The sequence below is a fragment of the Sorex araneus genome, chromosome X (genome assembly GCF_027595985.1).
Source record: "Sorex araneus isolate mSorAra2 chromosome X, mSorAra2.pri, whole genome shotgun sequence".
Taxonomy (NCBI): Eukaryota; Metazoa; Chordata; class Mammalia; order Eulipotyphla; family Soricidae; genus Sorex; species Sorex araneus.
This window is the reverse complement of record NC_073313.1, coordinates 104,530,364-104,557,329: the sequence shown is the minus strand read 5'-3', so window position 1 is coordinate 104,557,329 and position 26,966 is coordinate 104,530,364. Positions and strand designations below refer to the sequence as shown.

The following is a 26,966-nucleotide window of genomic DNA, read 5'->3' as shown; positions in this document are numbered from 1 at the left end:
CATCTCTGGTGATGGCAAATATGCTTTTTACCTTGCAGAGGGATGCAGCCTCAAGCAGAGGAAGCTGCTGCTTAGAAGCCAGCTCGAAGAGTTCAAATCCCACTGGGAGACAGTTCAAACAAGTTGGCAAGATATCAGTAAGACTGAAGCTGGGATGGGTAATGAGGTTTCATTTTACAACTATTCATTTATTTGTCTCTTGCTGATATTTGAGATTTTCCATAATAAAACAAGTTAAAAATGCCCCTTTAAACAGGCAACCAATTGGATTCAGAAGAATACTGAAGGGGCAGGGTGGCGGGCACTAAGGCTCACTTTCCCCCAAGCCTTCACAAACTTCCCTTAATAGGTGGGAACCTATACGTTTGTGTAGCACATGGGGTCAAGAGTTAAACATGAAGTTCCTTTTCTTAAAAATACCTTCTTATTTATTTACTTGTTGGGTATTGATTTTAATGGTGTTTCGCGTCTACCTCGGCATTTTTCCCAGACATTCCTCTCTAACTCCTTCCTTCCCTTTTGGGGAATAGTAATGCCCTCTGCCACCCATGGCTTCTCTTGTTTTACTGGTGAGGAAATACTCTGCACTTCAAGGGTTGGACTTTTTCCCATATGACAAAGGCCGCCCAGTCTTTTTTTTAAAAAATATATTTAAAAATTTTATTGACTCACTGCAACATAGATATAAGCTTTCATGTTTGGGTTACAATTATACAATGATCAAACACCCATCCCCCTACCAGTGCACCAATCTACCCTCTACCCCACCACCAATATCCCGGGTATACCCCCCCATGCCTTTTTCACCCTCCCCCTGCCTCCATGGCAGACAATAGTCCCTATACTCTCTCTCTACTTTTGGGCATTATGGCTTCCAACAGACACTGAGACACAGTTTGGTCCATTATCTACTCTTGGCACACATCGCCCATCCCGACTGGCCACCCAGTCTTGGCCCCACTCAGCCCCTTCCCTGACTACACGACTCAGAGTCTCACTGCTCTCATTAGACTCCATTGGCTGACACTTTTTCATAGGGAAGCCTTCTGCCAAAGGTCAGATTCCTTTTCAGAGACAGAAAGCTCTGACAAGCAGAGCTTTCAGCAGCCAGGAGTGCGGCTACTGCTTGTCAACTCAACATCCGGGCTGCTAGGCAATAACCTGTTCCCCCACACTTTCCTACTAGAGGGCCAGGCTAATTGTCATTATGCTCTCCTTAGTTCACCAGGATATTGCCAAAAGCCCTCTGGAGGTGGGGTTTACAGACATCAGTTGAGAACTGTTAGTTCTGGGAGCTGGCTAAACATATTATTATGAATTTTCCAGAAGAGAGAGCCTTGGGTACTCTTCTTTAGCAGGGAGAGGCCATGTGGAAAGCTATCAAGCTAAGACAAAAGAGCTACTTACATAAGCTAGAGGCTGCTTGTCCTGGAGAAGCAGAAACTTGTGGTTTTGTTCTGGCCCAGCATACTCAAGGACAAGAGCAAAATGCTCAATGTATCTTAGAGAAAGACGGTCCTGTAATGTCACGATCACATCCTGTGGAAGAGAAAAGAGATTTGAGAGAAAGCCATTTCAGCTCTATGCTAGTCTAAGTACCAAACATGGGAGAAGGGGGACTGAGCATGAAGAAAATCCTGAATAGAAGGCAGAGGTTGAGAAAATGGACCAGACAGAGATATTAATTTTTATAGTAGCCCAGACTCTGGCCTCCAGAATGAGGAGAGTGACCCATAAAAGTTACTCAGAGGTTTGGGGAATACCAACAGTGCAAGCAGTGGAAGAAAGTGTTTCTGAATTTGGCTATATGGGAAAAAGGCCCGGCTCTCTTGCCTTCCCTCCCTCTTTCCATTCAACAAATTACTTTCCGAGTGCTTCTTAAGTGCCAGGCTCTGCACTGGCTCTTTCCTCCTCCCAGAAGTTAATGTTCACTCTGGTTCACCCATCAACTCTTAGGAGTTGACAAAAGCCAAAGCTACCACAATATGATTCAAAAGCAGACTATTTCTGGATTCAGAATCCAAGTCGAATGACTTGAATTACTGGCAAAATGTTCCTTTTTGATTGTAGCTAGCTTTCACAGACGATCAATTTAGCAACATGAAAAATGTGTCCACGCAGAGGAACTCTGTCACGTGTCTTGTGTACAGTCATAAATCTGACTACTTCTGGGCTCCGTCTGCTCTGCTGCCCTACTTCTCTCATATTAGGGTGTCTGGAACTCTATCTGTGGGGGCTTCCCAGGTGTCACTTTGGAGAGTCCTGCCATCTATTTGCTGCAACATCAGCATATATCAGCTCCAGCAGGTGTATTCATGGTGCTTGCATTAGTTAGGCCCCAAAAGTCTAGAAAGAAGGTGGCTTGGGAACTCAAAAGTTCCCTTATAGCCAGGGTTGCCAACCATGCCCCTCAGTGAACATGCAAAGACACTTAGCCATTTAAATGGCCGGCTGGAAATTGGTGGGTACTTGAGACTCTTTGTATTACCCAAGTAGTTACAGAGACACCAGTGTTGTAGAAGCTCTGGCAGGGATAAATGAGGTTTTCTTTGCAGTTAGGCTGCACTGGGATTGTAGACAGCCAAGCCAGCAATTGCCAACTGGTGTTACAAGTGTAACGGCCTCTGTGCCAGACTGTCAATTCACCCAGGTACCTCTCTGGGACAAGTGGCTTGGCAGCCTGTCCATGTTCCAATGAATATCTACTTTCCCCTCCCTGAAGTCAGGGTGAGATCATAAGCCGGGGGACTCTGCTATCTTGGAAGGTGGGGTTACTTAGAAGTGACAATGGGGGTGATGCTGTGAGTGGGAGGATGGCTAGAGAAGTTTTCCAGGGGAAAAGTAGGAAAGTGAAAACTCCCATGTGGGGACAGATCTGCAACAGACAGGCCTACTAATGGTCAGATGCCAAAGAGGATTCTGACACAGATAGTCCCATCGGGAGTCAGGGCTGCTTGGTGGCTGATTTCTGTATCATTGGCCCTTCCACAGACTGACACCTTCACTAGCCAGAGACTATGCTTGGGTGCCTGAAAGTGTATTTTGCTTCCAGGTCTTCACCAAGTTGTAAAAATCCCTCTCACCCTAACCCCCACTCTCCTGCTGAAATTCTCTGTTCAGTCAACATGAGTTATGGACACTATTGGCACATTGGGCATTGCAAATCTTCATGCAGGAACTGTTCCCCTTCCTGAAGGACACTAGGACAGTTGTCATTTCTGACCCAGAGACACTAAATGCCAGAACAAACTAAATAACCGGAATGACCACACAATACAGGCAGACAACCCCCAAAAGCCATCTGTGAGGTGGCAGTTTCTGGCCCTGCTGAGAACCACGAGCAAAGCCAATTCTGACCACTCCATATCTCCTCTTAGGGAACTTCTTGGCACAGGGGTTTCTATTTTCCCTTTTCATGCAGGGCAGGAGGGGGGCCCACAGCCACCTGTGCTCAGATCTTTCTCCTGGTCTTGCACTTAGGGATCACTTCTGGAGGGGTTTGGGGGCCCTATGTAATGCTAGGGATTGAACCAGAGTCAGCTGTTTGAAAAACAAGTTTCTTACCCACTGTACCATTTCTCTAGCTCTCATTTTTTACTAGGGCTCTTTTGTCCCAGTTCTGTACCTCTAGACAGCTGTGGGCTGAGGTAGGTTTTCTCAGAAGGGCCTTTAGCTATGCAAAACATTGATCGCATCACAACGTTCTTTCTTGGTTTCTGGAGAGAGTCCAGAAGAAGCGAGACTGAAGATTTCTGCCCCAGAGCAGAATAAACTGGGGGCGGGATGAATCTTATAATTGCCTCTCTCCTCCTCAGGACCAAGGGATTCACCACAAGTTACTTGTAGGTGCCTGGTTGAACTGTTAAAATCTTCAGCCCATTAATTACCTTTCTTGTAAAAGGAATAGCCAAAGGGGCTGTTGTTGGACTTTTCAAATCTTGGTTCAGTGCTTAAGATGTAATAGTGATTAAAAAAGCCAGGCATAGCTAAGCTAATCTCCCCAGAGATTGTGTCCCTTGATTTCTGTGTGTAAACTTGTGTAGGTGTAATTGTTTCAACAGAAATCACTTTGGGCTTTATAAATGGTTTTACTGACTTTAACACTCCTTAGCTGTGCAGGGTTTTGGAGGATCCAGGCTAACATGGATACAACAAAGTTCCTAAGTAGATGGCATGTTATGCATGTGCATGCACCAGCACACATACATATGTAGCCATGCACACATGCACATGCAAAGTTCCCCTACCCCCCTCATCTTAGAGCATGTGTTTCTTTTGCTGTCAGCACTTCAAAGACCACCTTATTTGGGTAGCAAGTAGCTCTGTGCAGACTCAGAGGAGGCTGGGGACGAGCAGCTGGGTATGGATCCAGAGAGGGCAATGCTGACCAGAGGAGACGAGACTATGTACCTTAACAGTGGTCCGGCCATCAAATGTGAATGACTTGATCTGCCCATTTTCTAAGAAAACCTTCAGGACATTGGGGATAAGGAGAAGAGCTTCCTTCTTCATCATTTTCTGTGAACAGGCAGGAAAAGAACAGGAGAGGGGCACATTTATAAAGAAGAGAGAAGTCAGAAGAAGGGATGTGGAGGAAGGAAAAGAGAAAGTGAAAGATGCAGGGAACCAAAGGGATGGAAGGACAAAGAGAAACAGGAAAAGGCAGATCAGTGATAACATTACAAGGAGACCAGAACCAGATTCTTCAAGAGGACATTGGACGTGTCATAGCACAACCTTCATTCTATGTCATAGCACAATCATACCCAGCTGCAGTTCAAAGCATTAGTTTAGAATGGTTTAGACTCACAGAGACTTCCACCCAGACTTCCTGATGGAAGGAAGGCCTCCTGAGGAGACTTCACTCACCTGCTCTTCTCTCCAGGCACCTGCCTTTCCACCAGGCACTTTATAGACCCAGATCCCTTCCACAGCTGTGCCTTTACTCTACTAGTCTCTCTTCATGGAGTCAGAGTTTTGCTGAACTGATCCCCTGCCTATGTCTACAGAGTCATGCCTAGTCATTTCTGGTATCCCTACCACTCTCTTCCACCTCCATACATTTGACAATTCATCATTCAGGGTCTTTTTAACTCCTTACAGGACACTTAGTATCTCTGATCCTGAGTCACTAAGTACCAGTAACAGGTAAATCAGCAGGCTAACCCTAAATACTCTCAAATATGTCCAAAAGCTCTTTGAGGGTGAGTGGCAATGACTCCAATTAAGAAACCACTCAAACCCATTTCTGAATAACTGATGATTTCTTAGCAAGAGTTCTTCTGGACTTGGCACTTCTTTATTTATAGAATGGTGCATGTTAAGTACTCAATAATATTATTTATTTATAGAATGGTGCATGTTAAGTACTCAATAATATTCATTAACTATTCATTAAATGATCCCTTTGACTCCTTGGAAAACTCCTACTCATCTTTCAAAATTCAGCTTAAATATGAATTCTATGAAGCCATTAAGTTAGTAAGGACAGATAATTGGACCTCAGGTTCCATGTGTTTCTACAGTGACTATTCACTTACTCATATGTCTCAGTGGTGTGTATCATATTTTGATTTTGTTTGGGTGCCACACCCAGCAGTTCTCAGTGCTTATTCCTTGCTCTGTGCTCAGGTATCACTTCTTGTTCACTCAGCAATCCATACGGGGTGCCAGGGGTTGAACCTGGGTTGGCTACATCCAAGACAAGAGCACCACCCACTGTACTCTCATTTTGGACTCTCCTATCACATTTTGAAGAATGTCTTAGACAACTCAGCACAAAGGTCAGGTATGAATCAATCTTTATAGTCCTGACACTGAGTGGAAATCTGGGCACACAGTTGTAACTCAATAAATAGTCACTCGCTAAATGGCGTTTAATGCATACTTACTTGAAAGATTAGAAAACCCAACTATATCTCTGATTGGGTCCATAGGAACTGAGCAGCTGCAAGAAATGGCCAGATTCCTTCATTCATTCAAGGCCATTCACTATATGTTTCCTGTTTGTCCAGTGTTAAGTAAGCCCCAGGAGGGTGAGGCAAAAATGGAAGAGCTGGGTATTGTCTCATACTATTGTCACAGTGACTCATGCATACCCACAAACACATTCACTAGAGAACAAAAAAATCAAAATAAGCCAAGAGTTATAAGATAGTAAAGGTTCCAGGTAAAGGAGGTAAAGGACAGAATGGAACTGCTAGTGAATATGTGTGCATATGTATACATATATATTGTTATTATTTATTTATTTATTTATTTTGCTTTCTGGGTCACACCTGGCAATGCACAGGGGTTACTCCTGGCTCTGCACTCAGGAATCACTCCTGGCGGTGCTCAGGGGACCATATGGGATGCTGGGAATCGAACCCGGGTCGGCCGCGTGCAAGGCAAATGCCCTATCTGCTGTGCTATTGCTCCAGCCCCCTTATTTATTTTTTATTTTGCATGACATCCATAGGTGCTGTGGAGGGAGAGAGAATTACTTCTGGCAGTGCTTGGTGACCATATAATGTTGGGGATCGATCCAGGCCTCCTGCATGCAAAGTATGTGCTTAGTCCATTGAGCTATCTCTATGGCCCTATATGTTGATTTTTAGTAATGTACACCTAAAATATATAAATGCATATATATACATACATACATACACACACATACACTCATATGTATGTGTTTTGAGCCATACTTGGCTGTGCTCAGGACATCTGACTATGTGTTTAGGTACCACTTTTGGTGGTGCTCAGGTGTTGAACCTCTGTCAGTGCATGCAAGGGAAGCACTTTACCTGCTGTACTATTTCTCTGGGCATTGAAAGTTACATATTGTTATAATGCAATGCTGATTCATTTTTAAAAAAGCATACACAAGGTACCTAAGGTTTTAAAGATTAGGGCTTCATAAACTTTTCCCTCTTGCAAATCCCTTTGGCTTGAGAAATGTGACCTTGGCTATATAAGCATAAAAAATAGATACATGAATGTAACACTTGCAATAATTCATACAACCTTTTCTTTTGAAATGTTCCTCACATTCAGTTATATGACTCTACATGGGTCTGCAAGCCACAGTTCAAGAAGTTAGGTCCTAGACAAGGCAAATTTGCTTTTGATTTTGAAGGAGATGATGGGCATAGACCAGTGTCTCTCAACTGGGGCCATATGGCTCTCTGTGGTCCTCCAGATTATTCCAAATTGTGTCTCTAGGTAAAAAAGGTGTAAATAGTGGGCCACAGCAAAAGACTAGGGGCCAACCTGCAGGGCAGGGTCGGGGGGCACAGGAACATAGTAAGGTTGAAAAACGATGGAACAGACTGTTAGAGAGGCCCGAAGAGAAAATTTTGAGACTGTGACAAAATATGAAAACGAATAATCAAGTCTTCCTAGGCTGGAGTGTGGTTGGCAGTAATGGGGAGCCAGCAGTCAAGCTCCTGTGGAAATGGATAGGCTATGAAGTTGAAACAGTGCGACTTCTTGGTTTCTCTCTCTGATTCTGAGATATCTTACTTGTGCCAAGCCCAGAGGCCCTGGATCCCCGGGCTGATGACGCTCAGCAGTGGCAGGTTTTATTTAGCACACTGGGTTGGACGCAGATAATTACTTAATTGATTTTGCTTAAAAATAGAGTTGGCAAGGAACGCCCACAGGATTTATTTTTGTGCTGGCTGCTTAATAAAGCTCTGGCAAAGAAAGAGAAAGGAATGAGAGGATAGCCTAGGGTCACCTGGGCCTGGATTCCCCCAGGTGCCTCCAAGCCTGGGGAAGGCTGTCCTAGTCCACAAAGGTGGCTGTGGTAGTGGTGGTGACAGTGGTGAGGGATGGGGGTGGATGCTGCTGCAACATCCGGCAATTTTCAGAACACAACTAGAGTGGGAGGATTGAAGTTGTCACTTTCCAAGAGCTTCATTCTGTGGCTACTGGCCTGTCTGGGAGCAGAGAAGGAACCCTGGGGGAGTCCTAGCTACTCCTACTCTGGCATTATCAGTCAGTTTGGTCTGTGAGGCTGGATTCTGCCCAAGGCTAGCTGTGAGGCATGGAGAGTCATACAGGAGGAAGGGGAGAGTAGGGAAGGGAGAGGGGAAGGTAAAGGCAAGACAGGAAGGAGGGGGTCCTTGGGGGAGAGGTGGAACTTGTGAGAAGATTCTCTAATGCTGAATTGCCATAGAATTCATTTATCTGGGCTCTCCAAATTTAAGTTACATTGTCTCGATATTTTGGGAAGGGGACTGGGTCACACCTGGCTGTACTTAGGACTTATTTCTGATTCTGTGCTCAAGAATCACTCCTGGCAGCATTTGGGGTCCGTATGCAATGCAAGGATTGAACTAGGGTCAGCCATGCTCAAGGAAAACACTATACCCATTTACTATCTCTCCTTAAATGCCTCTTTTGGACTTTTTAAGAGTTTTGGACTCAGGGTTTGGAGAGAGACTACGGAGGGCAGGGCACTTGCTTTGTATGTGGCTGATCCTGGCACCCCATATGATCTGCTAAGCACCAACAGGAGCGATTCCTCAGCTCAGAGGCAGGAGTAAGACCTAAGTACCACCAGGTAAGCCACCCCCCCCAAAAAAAAGACAAAAAAATAAGATTTTGGTTGAAAATGGGTAAAGGAGCAAAAATGATAAGGTCTTGTAGTTGTATTGCAAACCATAATGCCCAAAAGGGGAGTGAGAGGGAGAGACAGAGAGGGAGAGAGGGAGGGAGAGAGAGAGAGAGAGAGACAGACAGACAGACAAGCAGACAGACAGACGGACAGACGGACGGACACAGACACAGAGACAGAGAAAGAAGGAAAATGCTGCCATCGAAACAGGCTGGGAGGAGGGTGGTGGGAGGGAAACTGGGAACACTGATGGTGGGAAATGTACACTGGTGTTGAAACACTGGATGACTGAAACCCAGGCATGATCAGCTTTGTAATTTTGTATCTCACTGTGAGTCAAAAATATTTTTTAAAAATAAATAAAATAAGAGTTGGGGACACAAATGTATGCTTCGTGACTTGACCCTCAGGGTCTGCTTCACCTGCTATGCAGGGACACCATAGTGCTCCCTTTCCTCTATTGCCTCCCAACTCCCTGCTTCTCTTCAACATTTTCTGGAGGACTGACAAGGACAGCAACCCTCAATGATGCAGATCACTTCACCAGTGGGACCCAGACAACCTCTGGACTTTGCAGCCTTTTAGAAGGAACCGGCTGGAAGAGAGCATGGGCTAATATGGAGAGGCAGGAAATAGAGAACACCTGTGTCCTCCAGCTCTTCTGAATGGTTCTGCATCAAAGAAATATAAAAGGGCCCAGCACCCCACTGGCGCCTCTGCTGAGGGAGGAGGACTGCTAGTTTCTGTCGACTGCAGCTGTGCCTCAGTACACGAAAGCCACAGGCCTCCAGTGACAGCCCACAAAAAGCTCACAGATGCCTGTTAGCTCCACCTCCTCTTCTCCTCCCCCACCAATCCTTCCTTTAGGGATAGCACCAACTTCCCAAGATTTTGGGGGGACTCTGACCATAATCCATGACAGTAAAACACATAGTTTTTGACTTTCCACCCACCTCTTGTCATTTGCTCCTCTGGAGTAGATAGTTTAGCTCACATACTCCCCACAAAGCAGTGAGAAAGCCTGTGGGACTTGAACTCCCTGTCCCCCCCCCCTCCGCCTACAGGGTGCTACAGTGGCAAGGACTTCTCACAACTATGCCCCCCAGCTGTGTGTTTTGTGTTATCTCTCTCTGAGATAACATTCCCCCAAACATCCAGTGGCAGGGGGCAGGAATTTATTTGCTTCTTTATGGTCTGAGGAACACAACAGGTGCTAACTAAATGTTCTTTTTTTTCCCTTTCAAGGCATTTTGGGCCACACCCAGCAGTGCTCAGTTTTACTCATGGCTCAGAGCTCAGGAATAATAAGAAAGGATGCCTCTACAGACGCTTCACCCTTTGCTAGTCTCCAGTTTCAGGGCTTCTTCAATGTGAACAGAACTCAATTTCACCAGCCACTCCTGCTTTTCCTCCAGCTCGTCAGAAAAACCACTACTTCCATTCTGTGTCTATTAAGAAGTCAACAGATGATTATGGAGTATTTCTGCTAAGTGTAGGCTACTGTACAAGGGATCTGCATTTCACAAAATAGCACAGGGTAGTGAGGGAACAGATCTGTATTCCTACTCCACACTATGCCCAGGGTGTCTCTGGGCACCATCACCCCCTTTCTCACTACTCACTCAGAGCCTCAAGGTTCTCTTTCCCCACCCGGTCTCATACTGCTGTCCACTATGAGAAGCAGCAGATGAATGATGGGCCCGCAGAGAGGCCTCCATGGCCAGACCCATCTGGCCAACGGTAAAGGAGAGAGAGCTGAAAGTATACCTACCGCATCAGTTTCTCCAACTGCTACCTGCTCAGAAAATCGGACCTTTGCCGGATGAGATCTCAGCTTGGCCTTCTTTGCAGCACTGATGAACGCAGACTTGGGGGACTAGAAAAAGAACAGAAGGCTGGTGAATTATCAAGTTTTGGGAATAACCTGGCCATTGCCACTTCGGAGTTCTGAGTTCTCAGAACAGGGACATGCTCCCGGCTGATCCATGAGTTGCTAAATCAGTGCTGGTGCCCTTGCAGGTGTAAGGCTATGCTAAGTGCATCCTTAGCTGATTGATAAGCTCTGAAAAAAGCCAGGCATGAATCAAATTTGGATAAACGGAATCCCATTATTAATGCTTTAGGCCTAGGGGAGTTGGCAAAACTTCTTTAGTAATAACATCCAGTGAAATTTTATATGTTTGGCTTTGTAAAAAATGTGAGATAAACCTAAATGGAGGTTTTTATTACATTCAAATATAAGTATCTCAAAGGATTTATGGGTATGATCTTATTCATGTCAGAGATAGGCCCTGCCCCTAGGAGAGAAGCTCATAAAATGGTATTTTAGATGTGGGAGAAAAGAAACTTAGCACTGCAAAAAATTCAGTCACAATTTCTACACTGCTGGGGAATAGAGACATTGGGGATTTGATTTGATTTGATTTGGGAGCATAGGAGGTAGGGCATTTGTCTTACATTCGGCCAACTGGGGTTCGATTCCTCCCTCCCTCTCGGAGAGCCCGGCAAGCTACCGAGAGTATCCTGCCTGCACGGCAGAGCCTGGCAATACCTGTGGCGTATTCGATATGCCAAAAACAGTAACAACAAGTCTCACAATGGAGATGTTACTGGTGCCCTCTCGAGAAAATCGATGAACAACAGGACGACAGTGCTACAGTGATTTGGGAGGCTCCCAAGTGGAGCTTAGGAGGTTCGGGGATCTGACTCGTGATTCTCAGCCAGTTGGGCCAGTGGTTCAATGGAAAGGCAAGAGGATGTGATGCTGCTTGGGCTCTGTGGTGCTGGGGATTCTCTGGGCCACATCGACAGAGCTAGGGGCCTGCAGGGCCACACCTGGCAGTGCTCAGAGGACCATGTAGTACCAGGAATCAAAGATGGGTCACTTGCTGGCTAGGCATACGCACTAACTATTGAATTATCTCCCGGCCCCTGGCTTTGGGGATTTGATCCAGGTGCCTTGACTTTCTAATTATAGGCTCTCTATCATTTTGTTTTTTCAGTTCTACAGGAAATGCTCCAAGAATCAGCTAGGCTCTTTAGTTATTACACCCCCCCCATCAAAAATTCAACAGGACCCCTGGTTAGCAAAATACTGCAAACAAGCTTCAGTTTAGGGACTCCTTGGATTGAAGTTCAGCAGCCAGGAAATGCAGGCGTCCCGGGGAGGGGAGCCCTCATGCCTTCAGGGGTGTTCATTCACCCGGCTGAGAAATATATAGAGGTAACCTATGAGGCAGGTACCATTCCAGGTGATGCGAGATACAGCCAAGTCAGACAAAATTCCCCAGCCTTGGGGTCAGAGAGATAGTACAGGTTTTAAAGCACTTGCCTTTTACTCAGCCAACTTGGGTTCGATCCCTGGCACGTTGGCCATGGTCCCTGAATCTTGCTTGCCATGAGTAATCCCTGAGCCCAGAGCAAAGAATATAAGACTTGAGTATCCCAGGTCTGAATAAACAAACAAACAACTGGCCTGTGTAGTGCTTGATTTTACAGGGGCATATTGACAGCAAACAACTATTTTTAGCAAAAAAAAATTATAACTATTAGGACAATTTGAATAAGGTAAGAGAACGCCCGGCAGAGAGTCTCTTGCCTGTGCACCTGGCTGTCTTCCCAGGGGCCCCTCGGAGGGGATGGGCTCCAGCTTCCCTCCCCACCCAGAACAGAGCTCCTGGCGGCCGAAGACCTCCAGAACCTAGCCACAGCCATGCTCAAGGCCCCTCTCCACACGTTTGGACGAGCTTCACGCATGAAGGTGCCGCAGAGGAACCCAGGTGTGTGTAATTCCATCAACGGCCAACATCCAGAGACTTAAATGCAAGCTCCCAGAAGCGCACGGTCACGATATCTTATAACCTACTTCTCCCTCTGGGAGAAACTGGCAAGCTGCTGAGTTTCCTGCCCACATGGGACAGCCTTGAAAGCTTCCCATAGTGTATTCATATGCTAAAGCCAGTAACAAGCTGGGTCTCATTCCGCTGACCCTGAAAGAGCCTCCAATGCGGCATCGTTGGGAAGGCCGAGTAGAGAGAGGCTTCTAAAATCTCAGGATAGGACGAATGGAGAGGTTGCTGAGACCGCTTGAGAAATTCGATGATCAACGGGATGATGATGATGAAGAGAATGCCCCGGAGAGTAAGTTTGAAAGAGGGTGGGAGTGAGGGGAAGCTTCTTTTAGAGACAGGATATACAGGGAAGACAGCTCCAATTGGCAACATTTAAGCAGAAACCTTGGGGTAGGGAAATGGCTCTAAAGGCTGAGTGCAGGCTTTGCATGTAGGAGCCTTGGGTTCCATCCCCGGCACTCCTTGGTCCCCTAAGCACTGAGATAGCAGTAGACACTGAGCAGCACTGTGTGTGGACCCCAAGCCAAAACATGAATAAAATAAAGTAAAAAATAAGCAGAGACATGAAAGAAGGAAGAAAGAGCCTTTCTGGAAGAAACAATGGGAGGAGGACTGGGCCCTGGGAGAAAGAGGCAGGAAATCCAAAGCGAAAGGAGCAGAACAATCAAAGGGGGAGCTTGAGCTCAGAAGAGGCAGCTGGGAGCTGCATCACTGGGAGCTGCATCACACGAAACCTTGCAAGCCATTGCAAGAGCTTTGCATTTTACTCCACTGGAGAGTTTGGAACAGACCAGGTCTGACATGTGGCAAAAAGTACAGGAAGGTATCCTGCAGAATATTTGCATATTATATAATAGTTGTGTATTACCGTTGAGTTGATGGACTTCACAAAAGCACTGTGAATCCTTTGCACTGTAGCACTGTTGTCCCGTTCTTCGTTGATTTGCTCGAGCGGGCACCAGTAACATCTCCATTGTGAGACTTGTTGTTACTGTTTTTGGCATATCGAATACGTCATGGGTAGTTTGCCAGACTCTGTCGTGTGGGCTGGATACTTGCTGGGCTCTCCGAGAGGGACGGAGGAATCGAACCCGGGTCAGCCACGTGCAAGGCAAATGCCCTACCCGCTGTGCTATCGCTCCAACCTGTGAATCCTTTATAGAGCTTTATGTCCTATGTTAGGGGCTAGATAGTGCAGGAGTTAAGACACTTGCTTTACATGTGGCTGATCTCAGTTCCATCCCAGTCACCACATATGGTCCAATGACTGAGGACCACCAGGAGTGATCCTGAGCACAGAGGCATGAGTGGCTCAAAAACTTGACCCAAAACTAAGTCAATTTTTTTAAATGTAAAATTATTTTTAGAAAATTTTGTTCCTCTGCAAGAGGACTAAATCTTATAAATGAAAGGATAATCTGTGCAGACTGTTAATTTGATAGTAAACGTGTGAATTTTTTCTTATAAAAACAGTCAGATATTAAGACTAGTCTGAAACAAGGTCAGTTGAAATAAAGATATTCATGATTCAAGAAAAAGACTAGAGGAGGGTAAAGGCTAAAGGAGGGAATCACTGTCACTGTCATCCCCTTGCTCATCGATTTGCTCGAGCGGGCACCAGTAACGTGTCTATTGTGAGACTTGCTGTTACTTTTTTTGGCATATCGAATACGCTACGGGTAGCTTGCCTGGCTCTGCCATGAGGGCAGGATACTCTTGCTAGCTTGCCGTGCTGTCCGAGAGGGGCTGAGGAATCGAACCCGGGTCGGCCACATGCAAGGCAAATGCCCTGCTGCTGTGCTATTGCTCCATCCCAAAGGAGGGAGACAAGTGAGAAATATACAGCATTAGCATGATATTAAGAGCTTGGGCTATAGATGCTGAGTGACAGAATTCAGAAGAGCTCTGAAGATAGAACCAAGAGACTATGTGGATTGTTTAAAATGTGGGGCATGAGAAAAAGAGAAGTTGGGGTGCCTGAGATAAGAAAGAATTAGAGGAGGCGGGGGGGGGGGGGAAATGGAATCAGGACTCTGGGACCTGTTCAAACTGTCCCCTACCAGCTTTGGCAGAGTCTGTGCGGCCTACAATAAAAAGGCCTTTGTGGTAAGCTCCCGAAGGTCCCTTCCTGCTGGGAAGGCAATACATTAAGCTATTTTCTGCCATTAACACTGCGGTCAGATTCATTTACCAGATCAGCCACAGGAGAGTAGGGCTCTAAGATAAAGACACACCAGAAACAAATATCCTCATCAGGCCTTGGCCCATAGGCCCAGTTAGGCTAGCTAGTGCCTTCCCCGAAGAGGGCAGACTGCAATGGCCACCTGTTCCACTGTGGTGCAACAGGATTTCAGGCAGTAGGTCTTGGTCCTGATTACCTGGCAGAAACTTTCTTCTACTTTTGGAGGCCTTTCTAGTGGTGCTCAGAGGTCTGGGAGTTGCTCCCAATCACACTGTGCCCAGGGGTATGGGCTGTGATACTCAGGACAGGAGGTGTTGGGGGTGACAGGGCTGATGCAAAGAGGGCATGCAGTGCCAAGAATTGAACTCAGGCCTGTTGCATGCCAGGAATTCACTCCAATTCTGTGAGCTATATCCCCGATCCCTGGAGAACCCTTTAAAACAAAACAAAATACAAAAACAGCCTTCATTTACTGTTGGTGAAAATGTCTGGTCCAGCCCTTACAAAGAACAATGTGGAGGCTTCTCAAAAATAAAGAATTGTGGGCTGGAGAAATAGTACAGCAAGTAGGGCACTTGCCTTGCACATTGCTGACCCGGGTTTGATCCTAAGTACCCCATAGGGCCCTTGGGTGTCACTAGGATGGATCCCTGAGTGCAGAGACAGAAGTAAGCCCTGAGCATAGCTAAGTGTGGCCACAAAATAAGGGGGACAAAGGAAGAAGAATTGAGCTTTCATAAGACCCAGTCAATTCCACTTCTTGCTATCTAACCTAAGAGTCCTAAAACATTGACTGGAAGAGATATTGACATGCCTATATTCATTGTATCACTTTTCATGCTAGCCAAGACGTTGCTTTCCTGAGATATTAATGATATTTTAAGTCATGATGCTTAAACTAAAAAATATTAAAAATAAAGATGACTGGGGCTGGAGTGATAGCACAGCGGGTAGGGCGTTTGCCTTGCATGCAGCCGACCCGGGTTCGATTCCCAGCATCCCTTGTGGTCCCCTGAGCACTGCCAGGAGTAATTCCTGAGTGCATGACCCAGCAGTGACCCCTGTGCATCGCTGGGTGTGACCCAAAAAGAAAAAAAAATAAAGATGACAAACAAAAAAGTAAATAGATACATAACCTTGGGCAGGGAAGGTCTGCTAATACAAGACATAGCTCACTGGGCATGTGCCCCAGTAGCAGTGACCCATGAAAACATCAAATCAGGAGTAGACCCCTAGCACCACTAGGTAAGGCCCCCAACCCTCCTTGGAAAAAGACAAAAAATACCAAATGCATAAATTAAGTAAAAGTCCAGAAACTCTGGATTCATCCCAGACCAATTACTTCTGAATTCCTGGGAGTGGGACTTGGTTACAGAGTTTTTAAAAATACATGATTTTTTGTCTGCTTGTTTTGGGGGGCACACCTGTGGAATCAAGGGCTACTCCCAGCTCACTGATGAGGGAACCATGAGGTATATGGGATGGGATCTTGATCTCCCCTATGCATTCTAGCCTATGTTCCGGCCTGTTGAGCCTTCTCTTGAGCCTCCAAAGACTGATTATCACAACCAAAAGTGCTCAGAGATCACACCTTGTTGTGCTCAAGAGACAATATGGGGTGCTGGAGATCAAACCCAGACCGCCCATGTGCAAAGCAAGTGCCCTAGCCACTGTGCTATCTCTCTGGCCCCCAAAGGCTGATTTTGTTTTGTTTTGGCAATCAGTTTGATTTGAAATCGCTGTCATGGTTGGGAAGAGTTGAGTTAAAGGAATCGTAGATTTCTTATCCTGAGCCACAGGGACAATTTGTTGGCAGCAGGTGTTAGAGCACAGTGAAATTCGGGCTGGAGATTGTTGCAGAGAGTGATTACAGTATTGATTGTTCATGGAAGTCAAGAAATACCTTCGTGTATTGCACAGCCCAGTGCTCAAATCCTGGGGGTGGGGGACAGAAGGCTGTGGCAGAAGCAGAGGAAAGGAATGAGATAGAAAGATTTGCAGCTATAGTCAGTCAGTCCCACCTGACTCCATCTTCATAGCAGTCCATACCAAATGCCACAAATATGAGGCAGGTTGAAATCTTTCTTCTACTAAAGGTGACCCTCCTTTCTCTGTAATTATCTGCCAGGGGATGATGCTCCCATGTTCAGTGTGTAACAAAGCAACTCTAGAGACCTGAAAGTGCCATTTAGTATGTGCTTCATTTATACACATGACACAGAGGAAGAGGAGAGGGTTTATTCCAAGCCTCAATACATTGGGTACTGGAGCTGAAATCAGAACCCAGATCTTCTGTGACCTAGATTAACCATCACAGCACACAGCAGGCTAAAATCGGAAATCCATTCCCAGCCATTCATCCACTGGTTCTGGTTCTAACTTAGCTTCATTGAATGGATTTGAACACAGGAAGGACCCCCAACAGGTATCCTTTCCTGCATTTACCTACAGAGGGCGATAGTGCCTTGTTCTCACTACTCAAAGTCCCAATTTGATCTTGTCCTAGAGATACCACAGTAAACAAAAGATTCAGATATTTATAGAAGCAAAGTCATAAAGGAGAAACCAGAATTGCCAATATTTCCAGGGATTAAAATAATTTCCGGTGTCTGATTTAGAGCTATTTTCAGCTTGTCTGCACTTCATTCCTCATTGACCCTTGTCCTGCTGGTCTCTAAGACGCCATCAGGTTTTCAGTCTTCAGCCTTTATTGCTGATGGTGACTCATTCATTAACAGCTGGTCTCTGCTACATGTCACCGAGTCAGGGCTAGCCTTATGCTTTAGACACAGGTGACTCCAGATTGGCAATGTGATCCAAGGATTCTCAAAGATCTTCCTGCCCCAAAGTATCTTCAATCCTCAGCTATGCATGAAGTTCTTTTTTAATCAAATCATTGTGAGATACAGTTACAAAGTTATTCATGGTTTAATTTCAGTCATACAATGTTCTAACAGCCATCCATTCATCAGTGTATACTTTCTGCCACCAATGTTCTCAGTTTTCTTCCTGCCCACCCGTCTCTCTGCTTCCATGGCAGACACTTTTCTCTCTCTCTCTCTCTCTCTCTCTCTCTCTCTCTCTCTTTTCTAGGCACTGTGGTTTGTAATACCGTTACTGAGAGGTTATCATGTATATCCATTTATCTTCTTTCAGAACTCAGTTCTTGTCCAGAATGATCATTTCCAATTATCACTGTCACAGTAGTCCATTCTCTGTTGTTGTTTTTGTTTTTGCTTTTTGGATCACACCCAGCAATGCACAGGGGTCACTCCTGGCTCTGCACTCAGGAACCACCCCTGGAGGTGCTCAGGGGACCATATGGGATGCTGGAAATCGAACCCGGGTTGGCCACGTGCAAGGCAAATGCCCTACCTGCTGTGCTATCGCTCCAGCCCCAGTAGTCCATTCTCTGTACTAACTGCACTTCCTCAAATTCAAGCTTCCTACCATGGACTAGTCCTCCTGGTCCTCATTTCTACTGTCTTTGGGTTTTATTTCCATAATATGTTATTTTATATCCCGCAAATGAGCGTAATCATTCTATGTCTGTCTCTCTCCCTCCAACTCATTTCACTTGGCATGATACTCTCCATGTATACCCATGTATAAGCAAAATTCATAACTTCATTTTTATGAATGGCTGCATAATACTCCATTGTGTAGATGTACCACAGTTTCTTTATCCTGTTATTTGTTCTCCAGCACTTGGTTGTTTCTATATTCTGGCTATTGTGAGTAGTGCCACAATGAACAATGGAGTACAGATGACTTTTCTGCATTGTGTTTTTGGGCCCCTAGTTGGGTATTGCTGAGAGCGGTATTTCTGGGTCATATGGAAACTCAATTTCTAGTTTAGGAATGTCTATATTTCCCAAAAAGCCTGAAACAGTTGTATGCCTGAAGTTCTAAATAGTATGCTGACCCAACTGAATAAAGATACTGAAAACTGGCAGGCTGTGGTTAACATGTGAATGTGGAAAAATAACCAACACACACCCAGGGGCTAGCAAACCATGGACCTACATAGACCAAATATTATCAACCTCCTCTTTTTGTTAATATGGCTTTGGAACACAACAATTATCTGTCTTAGGACTTCCCCTGGTTATTTTTCTGCTATCACCCATATTCCTACAAAGCCCAAAGAACTTACTCCTTCAAGGAGAACAGTTTGCTGACTGACTCCTGCACTAACCTTTTAGCATAAACTTACACTGAGTTCTTCTAACACTTGACTGGTAAGAACCACCTGGGAATACTTGTTAAAACAAAAAATCTTCAGGTCCACAGCATACTATGAGGGTAGGGTCTAGGAACTGATATTATTGAAAATGTCCTAACACATTAAGCAGAGATTGGGTACCTCAAAGCTGGAACATCTAAGATCTACATTGACCCCATTTTTCCTCCAAGCAGCTGGGAGTCTCATTATACAAAAGTCACTCTTTCTGGCTAAAATGAATTTTGGCTTGAAACATGGGACTAGAATTGCTAAGTGCCTCTGGGGTCCCTTCAAACCCCTTTAGGCAAATATGGAACCAACAGTGGGGTAGAATAAGCAATAGAGAGCCTGGCTCGCCTTCATGACTGAATTCAGAGCTGGGGATTCTTAGATCATTTTTTAATTCGATAGCTCTATTAGTGTAGATTCCAGTGCTATGTTCACTCATAGCTAGGCTAGAATCATATAGATGGCCAAATACTGAGTTCACAGTAGAACCCCACGTGGATATTAAGATGATACTTGGATACCTGTCCTACTTTCATTTTTTTTTTCTTTTTGGGTCATACCCAGCGATGCACAAGGGTTACTCCTGGCTCATGCACTCAGGGATTACTCCTAGAGGTGCTCAGGGGACCACATGGGATGCTGGGAATTGAACCCGGGTTGGCCGCGTGCAAGGCAAACGCCCTACCCGCTGTGCTATCGCTCCAGCTCCCCACCTGTTCTACTTTCTGTTGGCCTGCTGTCTTTGACACCTCGCCTGCTTATAAGCAATTCCCATAGCAACCCACTGTGGGAGCCTGACACACTGCAGGGCCGTAATATCATGAGAACACAAATATCCCTAGAGGATATTCTTTCTTGCACTCAGGACTTCCCAGAGGCAAAGATGTGCTTTCCCTAATTTCCAAGTCCCCCTTTATGCACCTGCCTTGGACTCCAAGCCACACACAACCTTCATTCCTTATCTACCAGCTAGCAGCTCCTTAGACACACTGGTCTCCTCTCCACTTCTGTGCCCACCTCATGGTGTGTCATCACCATGTAGCCCTCTTTTTGGAACCCAAGAAACACACTGGCTCAGTGAAATGGCATCTCTGAAGGCCAAATCTCAAAATCAACCTCGGTCCTGAATCCTCTCCATCTCCCCTCCACCCCTGTAAGTTCCCACAGGCCTCATTCTTAATCCACAGTGCCGTCCCTCATTCCTCTAATCAGGCTAGACCAGGAGAGATGGTACTCTGTAGTAATGCACTGGCTCACCAACTTGGCAAATATGGTTTGAGTACTTACCAATTATCAAGCACTATACCTAAGAAGCTCATTGGAAAACTGTTCTTCTGCTGTAGTCACTATTATATATAGTAGATGGCTATGAGCAGAAGAAATTCAGGTCTTTTTGGGTATAGACTAGAATTTCAGAATCTAGGGTTTCATCTAAAGTCACTTGCTTGCTTGAAATTATTGCTCGCTTTAGCGGCATCATTTATGTAACAACATGGTCCTTCATCTGTTTCAAAATATTCATTGAGCACATACTGTGTGCCAAAGTTCCAGGGTATTCATTTAGTCATAGGGAATTGTTGGTCACTCAAAGATAATATATAAGCTACAGGAATACCTGTGGCCAGGGTATAGCACAAGTGGTGCAGTGCAAGCTTAACGTGTGCAAAGACTTGAGTTCGATCACCCAGTGTTTCAAAGCACCACTAGATGTGAACCATCAGGCTCACTGAGCCCATACCACAGGAAGGAAAGTGCTCTGTGAAAGAGATTATGTATTCGTACTTATGTTGGTGACATAGAATCATCAAAGGAACCTTTTTAAAAGACCAATCCGTGGGCTGGAGAGATAGCTGGACAAGCGGAAGTACATGCTTTACATGGTGGCGACCCAGACCCCAGTTTGATTACTGTTACCACCTATATACATACAATATATGGTCTCCAAACAAATAAAAGACAAATTCACAGGTACCATCCTCAAGAGCTGCTAACATTTTTTCTGTGCCAGAAACTGAACCTAGGGCCTCAAACATGTAAAGTATGTTCTTTATCAGTGAACTACAATGCTTTTTGCTCCTTAACGTTGAAGAGCTCTTCTCAAGTGGTTCTAATATATAAGCAGGGTTGAGAAGCACTCTGTATTATGTATTATAACCACTCTGTATTATATCACACGATATAACCACTCTATATTATATCACGTGATACAGCCACTCTATATTATATCTGCTACAGGATTTAAGAGCTGGAAGGATCCTTCAAGATGATCTGGTTTCCCATTTCCCATTTTTATCTGTACATCCTCTCACAGTAAATTGTAGCTCTTATTAATAATACAGATTCCTGGGCTGTAGTTTGCACCTATAGGAGATTGTCTTCTGGTAGAAGGGTTAATGAAACTTTAACATGCTGAGATTGGAGAGGAGGGAGCAGTCTCCATACACCCAATCCCGGTGCCCACACTGGCCACAGGACTCTGCTCTGTGGTTCAGGAACCATAACACTAAACATATGCAAGGACTCCCCAAACAGCTTTCACTCAGCTTGAGAAAGAACGGTTCTTTAGTTGATCCTTGTTATTCAGAGTAGGCAGATTCTACAAAGTTATTTTAAACTCATGAATCCTGAACTGTTGTCCCCAGGAGTAATCCTTGTGTTTCTCACATAGATATTATAAATCACTTAAATTCTAAAACAATGCATCTGGGTGGATTCTATTTTCTTTATTCCACTGAGAGAAAATGAGGTTCTGCAGTATTAAGTGACTTGCCTGAGGTCATTACAATAACCGGGGCCAGAGTGGGGATTCAAAACCCAGTCAACTGGGCCCAGCTTCAGAGCCTCTTGCATAAAGCTGTACTGCCCCCTGCTGTCCTGGTGCTTTGCCCCCTCTGTATGATAGCTTAAACGAGAAGGCAGAGAGATGGTTTGGCCTCATTTCATCTGAGTTGGGCATGTGTGCACTAAGTAACTCAAATTTTTAACTCTCAATGCATGTCTTCAAATGAGCGGGGAAGTGCTCTGTGTATTGATTTTTGTGTTACAAATAAATTTCAGGCAGTAGGCAAATTTGCAAACATGGAATCTGCAAATAATGAAGGTCAACTGTACATGGAAATAGGCTGATACTCAGTTCGGATAAACTGTAGCCACACCTGTTATAAAAATGATGAGGGATACCTTCATAGTGACTGTGAGGAGTCACTGCCTTAAGATTCCTGGGTTCCAATGACCTGATTGTTCCTCTGGAACCTCTTTATAAATGATCATCTGGAGTATTAACACTGGGCACATGAAGGTGTTTTCTAAGACTCTGCTCCTGTGCCTATGATCGGCTCACTATTTGAATGGATGGATCCTACTATATAGGATGTTCATTCTTTTCATGATCACATCTGAGTGTATGTGCTCACCTGCTTCTCTGCTTCAAGAGTTTAGAGAGTATAAGGCCAATAAGCAGAATGCAAACCGTGAGGGTAGGAACCCTGTCTTCCCCACACACTGTTATCTTCTCATCCTATAAGACCACCTATAAGAGTAGGCTTTCAATAAATGTTGATGAGTGGATGACTGAAGTAGACTCTATTGAGGTAAGTCAGCCTGAGGTGTTAGGAAGACATGAGTCTCAAGTCAGGACTTAAGGAAACAGACATGTACTAGAAGAAATGTAGATTAGTACAGGAACACAGGGTGGTAAAAACTAAAAAGTTTACAATGGGGAAAAGGATACCAGCTTGGCTGTGGCAGAGAGGTCATGGATGAGACATATGGAGCCATCAGAATGGGGATGGGGCAAGTGAATGTTCGTGGCACTAGGATAGAAGGATTGAGACAGAGAAGGAGGAAGTGTTAGGCTCTTCATTCTAAGTATGGATACTTGAGTTTAGTTTAGGATGCTCTGACAGCTAGAAGTTGGGTTCCCCTCATTTCATTAACAAATATTTATCAAGTGCCAACTAGGTCCCAAATGTAGGGAATATAGCAATGAGAAAAAAGCAGTCCCCTACACTCATGGTGCTGCATTACTATCAGAGATATGGAGAATTAAAAATCCTCAGTATGTAGTGAGACTGGAGTGATAGTACTGTTTTCATTTGTCTTGTACAGAGCCAACCCAAGTTCAATCCCTGGCATCCCATATGGTCCTTGAGCACCACCAGGACTGAGTGCAGAGCAAGGAATAACTCCTGAGCATCACTGGGTGTGTTCCCAAAACAAACCAAAATTTCCATCTCAATATAATATTTCATGGGAATGTAAGATTGTATAGTCACTCTGGACAATAGTAGTTCAACTAAATCCACAATTAATAACAGGTGAGCCAGCAATTGCACTTGTTCCTAAAATTCAAACCATATGTTAATAAAATTCTTTCTTTTTTTTTGCTTTTTGGGTCACATCCGGTGATGCACAGGGGTTATTCCTGGCTCTGCACTCAGGAATTACTCCTGGAAGTGCCCAGGGAACCATATGGGATGCTGGGAATTGAACCCGGGTCGGCGTGCCATGAAAGGCAAACACCCTACCTGCTGTGCTATTGCTCTAGCCCCTCAGGACTAATTCTTGACTCTGTGTTCAGGGATCACTCCTGGTGGTTCTTGGAGGGACAATATGTGGTGCTGGGGATTATATTGAGGCGAGCTGTGTGAAAGGCAAGAGGTTTAATCTCTGTATTTTGTTTCTAGTCTAATATTGAAATGACAAATCTACTAAAATGGAGAATGGATTGCAGTTGACAGAAATTGGGGTTAGAGGGCGGTATGCATGATGTTAAGAGGGCAATATGTGATGCTTTAGTGATACAACTGTCTGGTGTCTTGACTGTGTTAGTAGATATGTGAACCCACATGTGGGGTAGACTGGAAATGAATCTTACAGAAACCTTGAATTTATGTCAATGTCTCGGTTTGATATGGTAAGATATTTTTTGTGATATAAGAGGTAACCATTGGAAGAAATAGGGCCAAAAATTACCTGTGGTGTCTGTACCAGCTTTATAACTTCCAGAGAATGCACAATTATTTGAAAATAGAAGGATAAAAGCCTATTTAAGCTCTGATGAAATAATGAAGCAGTAGCTGGCAATAATGACATGTCAGTGCTCTCTCAGGTAATAGTGGAAAGACTCCAAAAGAAAGTGAGATTCAAAGAGAACTGACTGATAAAAAATAACCATAGTGGGTCTCTGAGCAGAGTGGGGAATTCAAACCACACAAGTATGTTTTGACAAGAGAACTGGAAGCCGTTTTCATGAGAAGCTATTAGGGAGTCAGGGCTAACTACCCACTGCCTAATGGATGGGGCAGTAAAGGTGCTGAGAGAAACAAGTTGATAACACTCAATAAGGGAGCAGAATTTTCCTGCTCAGAGATAGACATTAGCTATTGAGAATTGCAACTATGGTACAGATGTCGGTATGTATGTGTGTGTAGTGTATATGTGTGTGTGTGTGTGAAAGAGAATCTGTATCTCTGAGCATGAGATCTGACACAGAAGTTGGCTTTGGGATGTGGGAAGAGGCAGTTAAGGATACAGCTTGATTGGAAGCCCCTCTCTCTAATGGGGGGATCTATGTTCCACACCTATACACCACCTATATATATATTTTTCTATTTGGGGGGCCTCCAAAATGGTGCTCAGGATACCTAGAGACCTCACCAGTGACTCTTGGCCAACTGGTCTGGTGGTTTGGTGCAAGGGTTGATATTGGGGGGCTGCTCTGTTCCTGCAGCACCAGTGATTACCTGGGCCACCCCGGTTCAGGAGCCTTCAGAGACACACCTGGCAGTGCTGGGGTCCTCCAGGGCTTCTTGGGGAAACCATGTTGTGTTGGCAATCAAATTCAGGTTGGATGGATGCATGCTAGGCATGTATTGTAACCACTGTAGAATCTCCCTGCCTCTGTAGAGAAATACTGTGCATCTTTGGAAAATCTTTCTCTCCATCTCAGCCTTAGAAAGCCTGCTCTCTCCCTCAAGGTACACTCAAGTGCAGACCTCTTAATGAAGCTCCTCTGATTACATCTTTGTGATCTCCAACAAGATTTGACACATCCTGTGGCAATAGGATGGGAGTAGGACATTATACTGGCATGCAGGACAGTGTTGGAAATCTTGGGAAGGGGCAGCCAGGTTGGAAACAGAATGAAAGCTCCAGATATTGCACATGAAATTTTTGCACTGGGGTTTGTATATGAGTTGAGTACTGTTAAGTAACCACCAGGGGAGATTTCAATCAACTGGAGCTCTTGAACCCGACTCTTGAGGAGAGGGTTTTAATAAGTGACTCTTACAGCAGCAGGTTTAGGAAACACAGTTCTAGTTTAAGCCCCCCAATTTACTGGTTAGGCGAGAAAACAGGTTCAAGAAGGGGAACTGACTCACCCACAGAAACACAGCCAGTTTATGACTACATCAGGACAAAGATAAACCTGTTTGTCTGTCTGCCAACTTTATATTAAATCCCACACATATAGTACTGCTTCTGAACCACTGTATGTCATTTACTAAATAACTATATGAGGGGATAAATGGGATCAGAACCCACAATCTGCAAGAACTTTATGGTAGGTGCATACTGAAGATAACTTTTGATGGGTAAGAGTTAGATAGAGAGAGTTAGAATGTATTTCTGGAACTGGCACAATGGGAAACATGAATGGGTAAAGCATAGGGTACAGGTCCAAACATAGTACTCTACAGACCCTCAAAATCCTCTAGCCTTGAACTTGAGAGTATGCAAGGTATTCAGAAGTTACTCTTTTTCAAAAAGCTTGAGTTCATTTATTTTAGTTTTGGGGACATACCCAGGGCTCTGTGCTCAGGGGTTACTCTGTGCTCACAGGTTACTCCTGGTGGAACTTGGGGGACCAGGTGGGGTATGGGAAATTGGACAAAGGTTGACTGAATACAAAACAAGTGCCTTGCATAATGTACTATTTCTCCAGTCCCTGAGGTTATTCCAATTCAGTCCTGGCTCCTTGACATGTTGGTGCTAGTTTCCCCCCCCCATCTCTGTCACTGTCCAACATGGTATCCGCTCATCTTAGTCAGAAGGGAGGGCAGGTGGCAAAAAGGTTCACTCACCGGATGAATGTGCAGAACTGTAAGAACAACGAATTCCTTAGCACTCCTAGAGAGAGAAGAGGGAACAGAACAGCAGTGTATCATGTACAAGGTATTCATCCAGCACAAGAAGCAAAACCAGAATTTTCCCCTGGGTGGTATTTGGGTATATGAATTAGGACAGAGGGCATTCTGAATATCTGCATGGTAGCCTTGCCTCCCATCATTTGTGGTAGCTGACATAAAACATTGAGAAAGGTTTACGCAGGCAGTTGAAGATGGAATTACCATTATCTCTGGGGTTATGATTTTTCAGCTCTTTTTAAAAAAATTAAATGCTCTTCCTCACATTCTCTTCATAGAAATCCCTAAACCTTAGGAGCAATTTTATCTGTAGACTAGAAAATTCTCAAGGAAAACCAACAGCTTGAATTATGGAACTCAAAGGGCATACCGTCAAAGTCTTGGGAACCATGTACCATGATTATTGGCAATTTGGTATTTAAGCAAGAAGAGAAATTCAAAGGAAAAACCCAAAGGAGGTCATTTGGTCATCATGACTCATACTCAGCAGATTTGTTGTAATTGAAGGACCAAAAAAATGAGAGCCGGGGACCAACAGATGGAAACCAAGACTCTTCAGATAGCAAATATTCAAAAGGATGAAGAATTTGAAACTCTTCTGACAAGAATTCTGCCAATGATCAAATAGGCTGTGAGGTATAAAATTTCTCTCTCAGGAATACATAATCCTTTACAAGAATTAAAAGAATTGGAAAGAGTTTGCCTTGAAGGAGCTTCCCTTTCTGCAGGTCTTTTTCAAATGTTTCTGGGAACAAAGGTACTCAAGAAGTGTCAAAATGCCCTTGATTCTGAGTATTTGAGAAAGGCAAGGCCCCCTGCTCAAGGACTTGGAACATTTCCCACACTCAGTGAAGCAAAGTCCAGGGCTGAATCAGCTTCAGGGACTAAGAAATTCCCTGGAGAAGAAAGAGCTGTGTTCTAGGGAAAACACTAGGGGAAAACCTGACTT

General features: G+C 44.7%; 1 protein-coding gene across 6 annotated transcripts in view; it reads right to left on the bottom strand.

Annotated features, from left to right (window-relative positions):
• The window catches only part of FRMPD3 (FERM and PDZ domain containing 3), a 160,371-nt gene that overhangs the window by 44,206 nt on the left and 89,199 nt on the right, over nucleotides 1–26,966 (bottom strand). For 5 of the 6 annotated variants that reach the window (XM_055122214.1, XM_055122219.1, XM_055122216.1 and 2 more), the window contains 4 exons: nucleotides 25,955–26,000; nucleotides 10,374–10,478; nucleotides 4,411–4,518; nucleotides 1,408–1,539 (listed from right to left, as the gene is read on the bottom strand). In XM_055122214.1, coding sequence (XP_054978189.1) covers nucleotides 1,408–1,539; nucleotides 4,411–4,518; nucleotides 10,374–10,478; nucleotides 25,955–26,000 — 391 coding nt within the window. The remainder of the gene's footprint in view (nucleotides 1–1,407; nucleotides 1,540–4,410; nucleotides 4,519–10,373; nucleotides 10,479–25,954; nucleotides 26,001–26,966) is intronic. The other variant, XM_055122217.1, reaches the window with a different exon arrangement.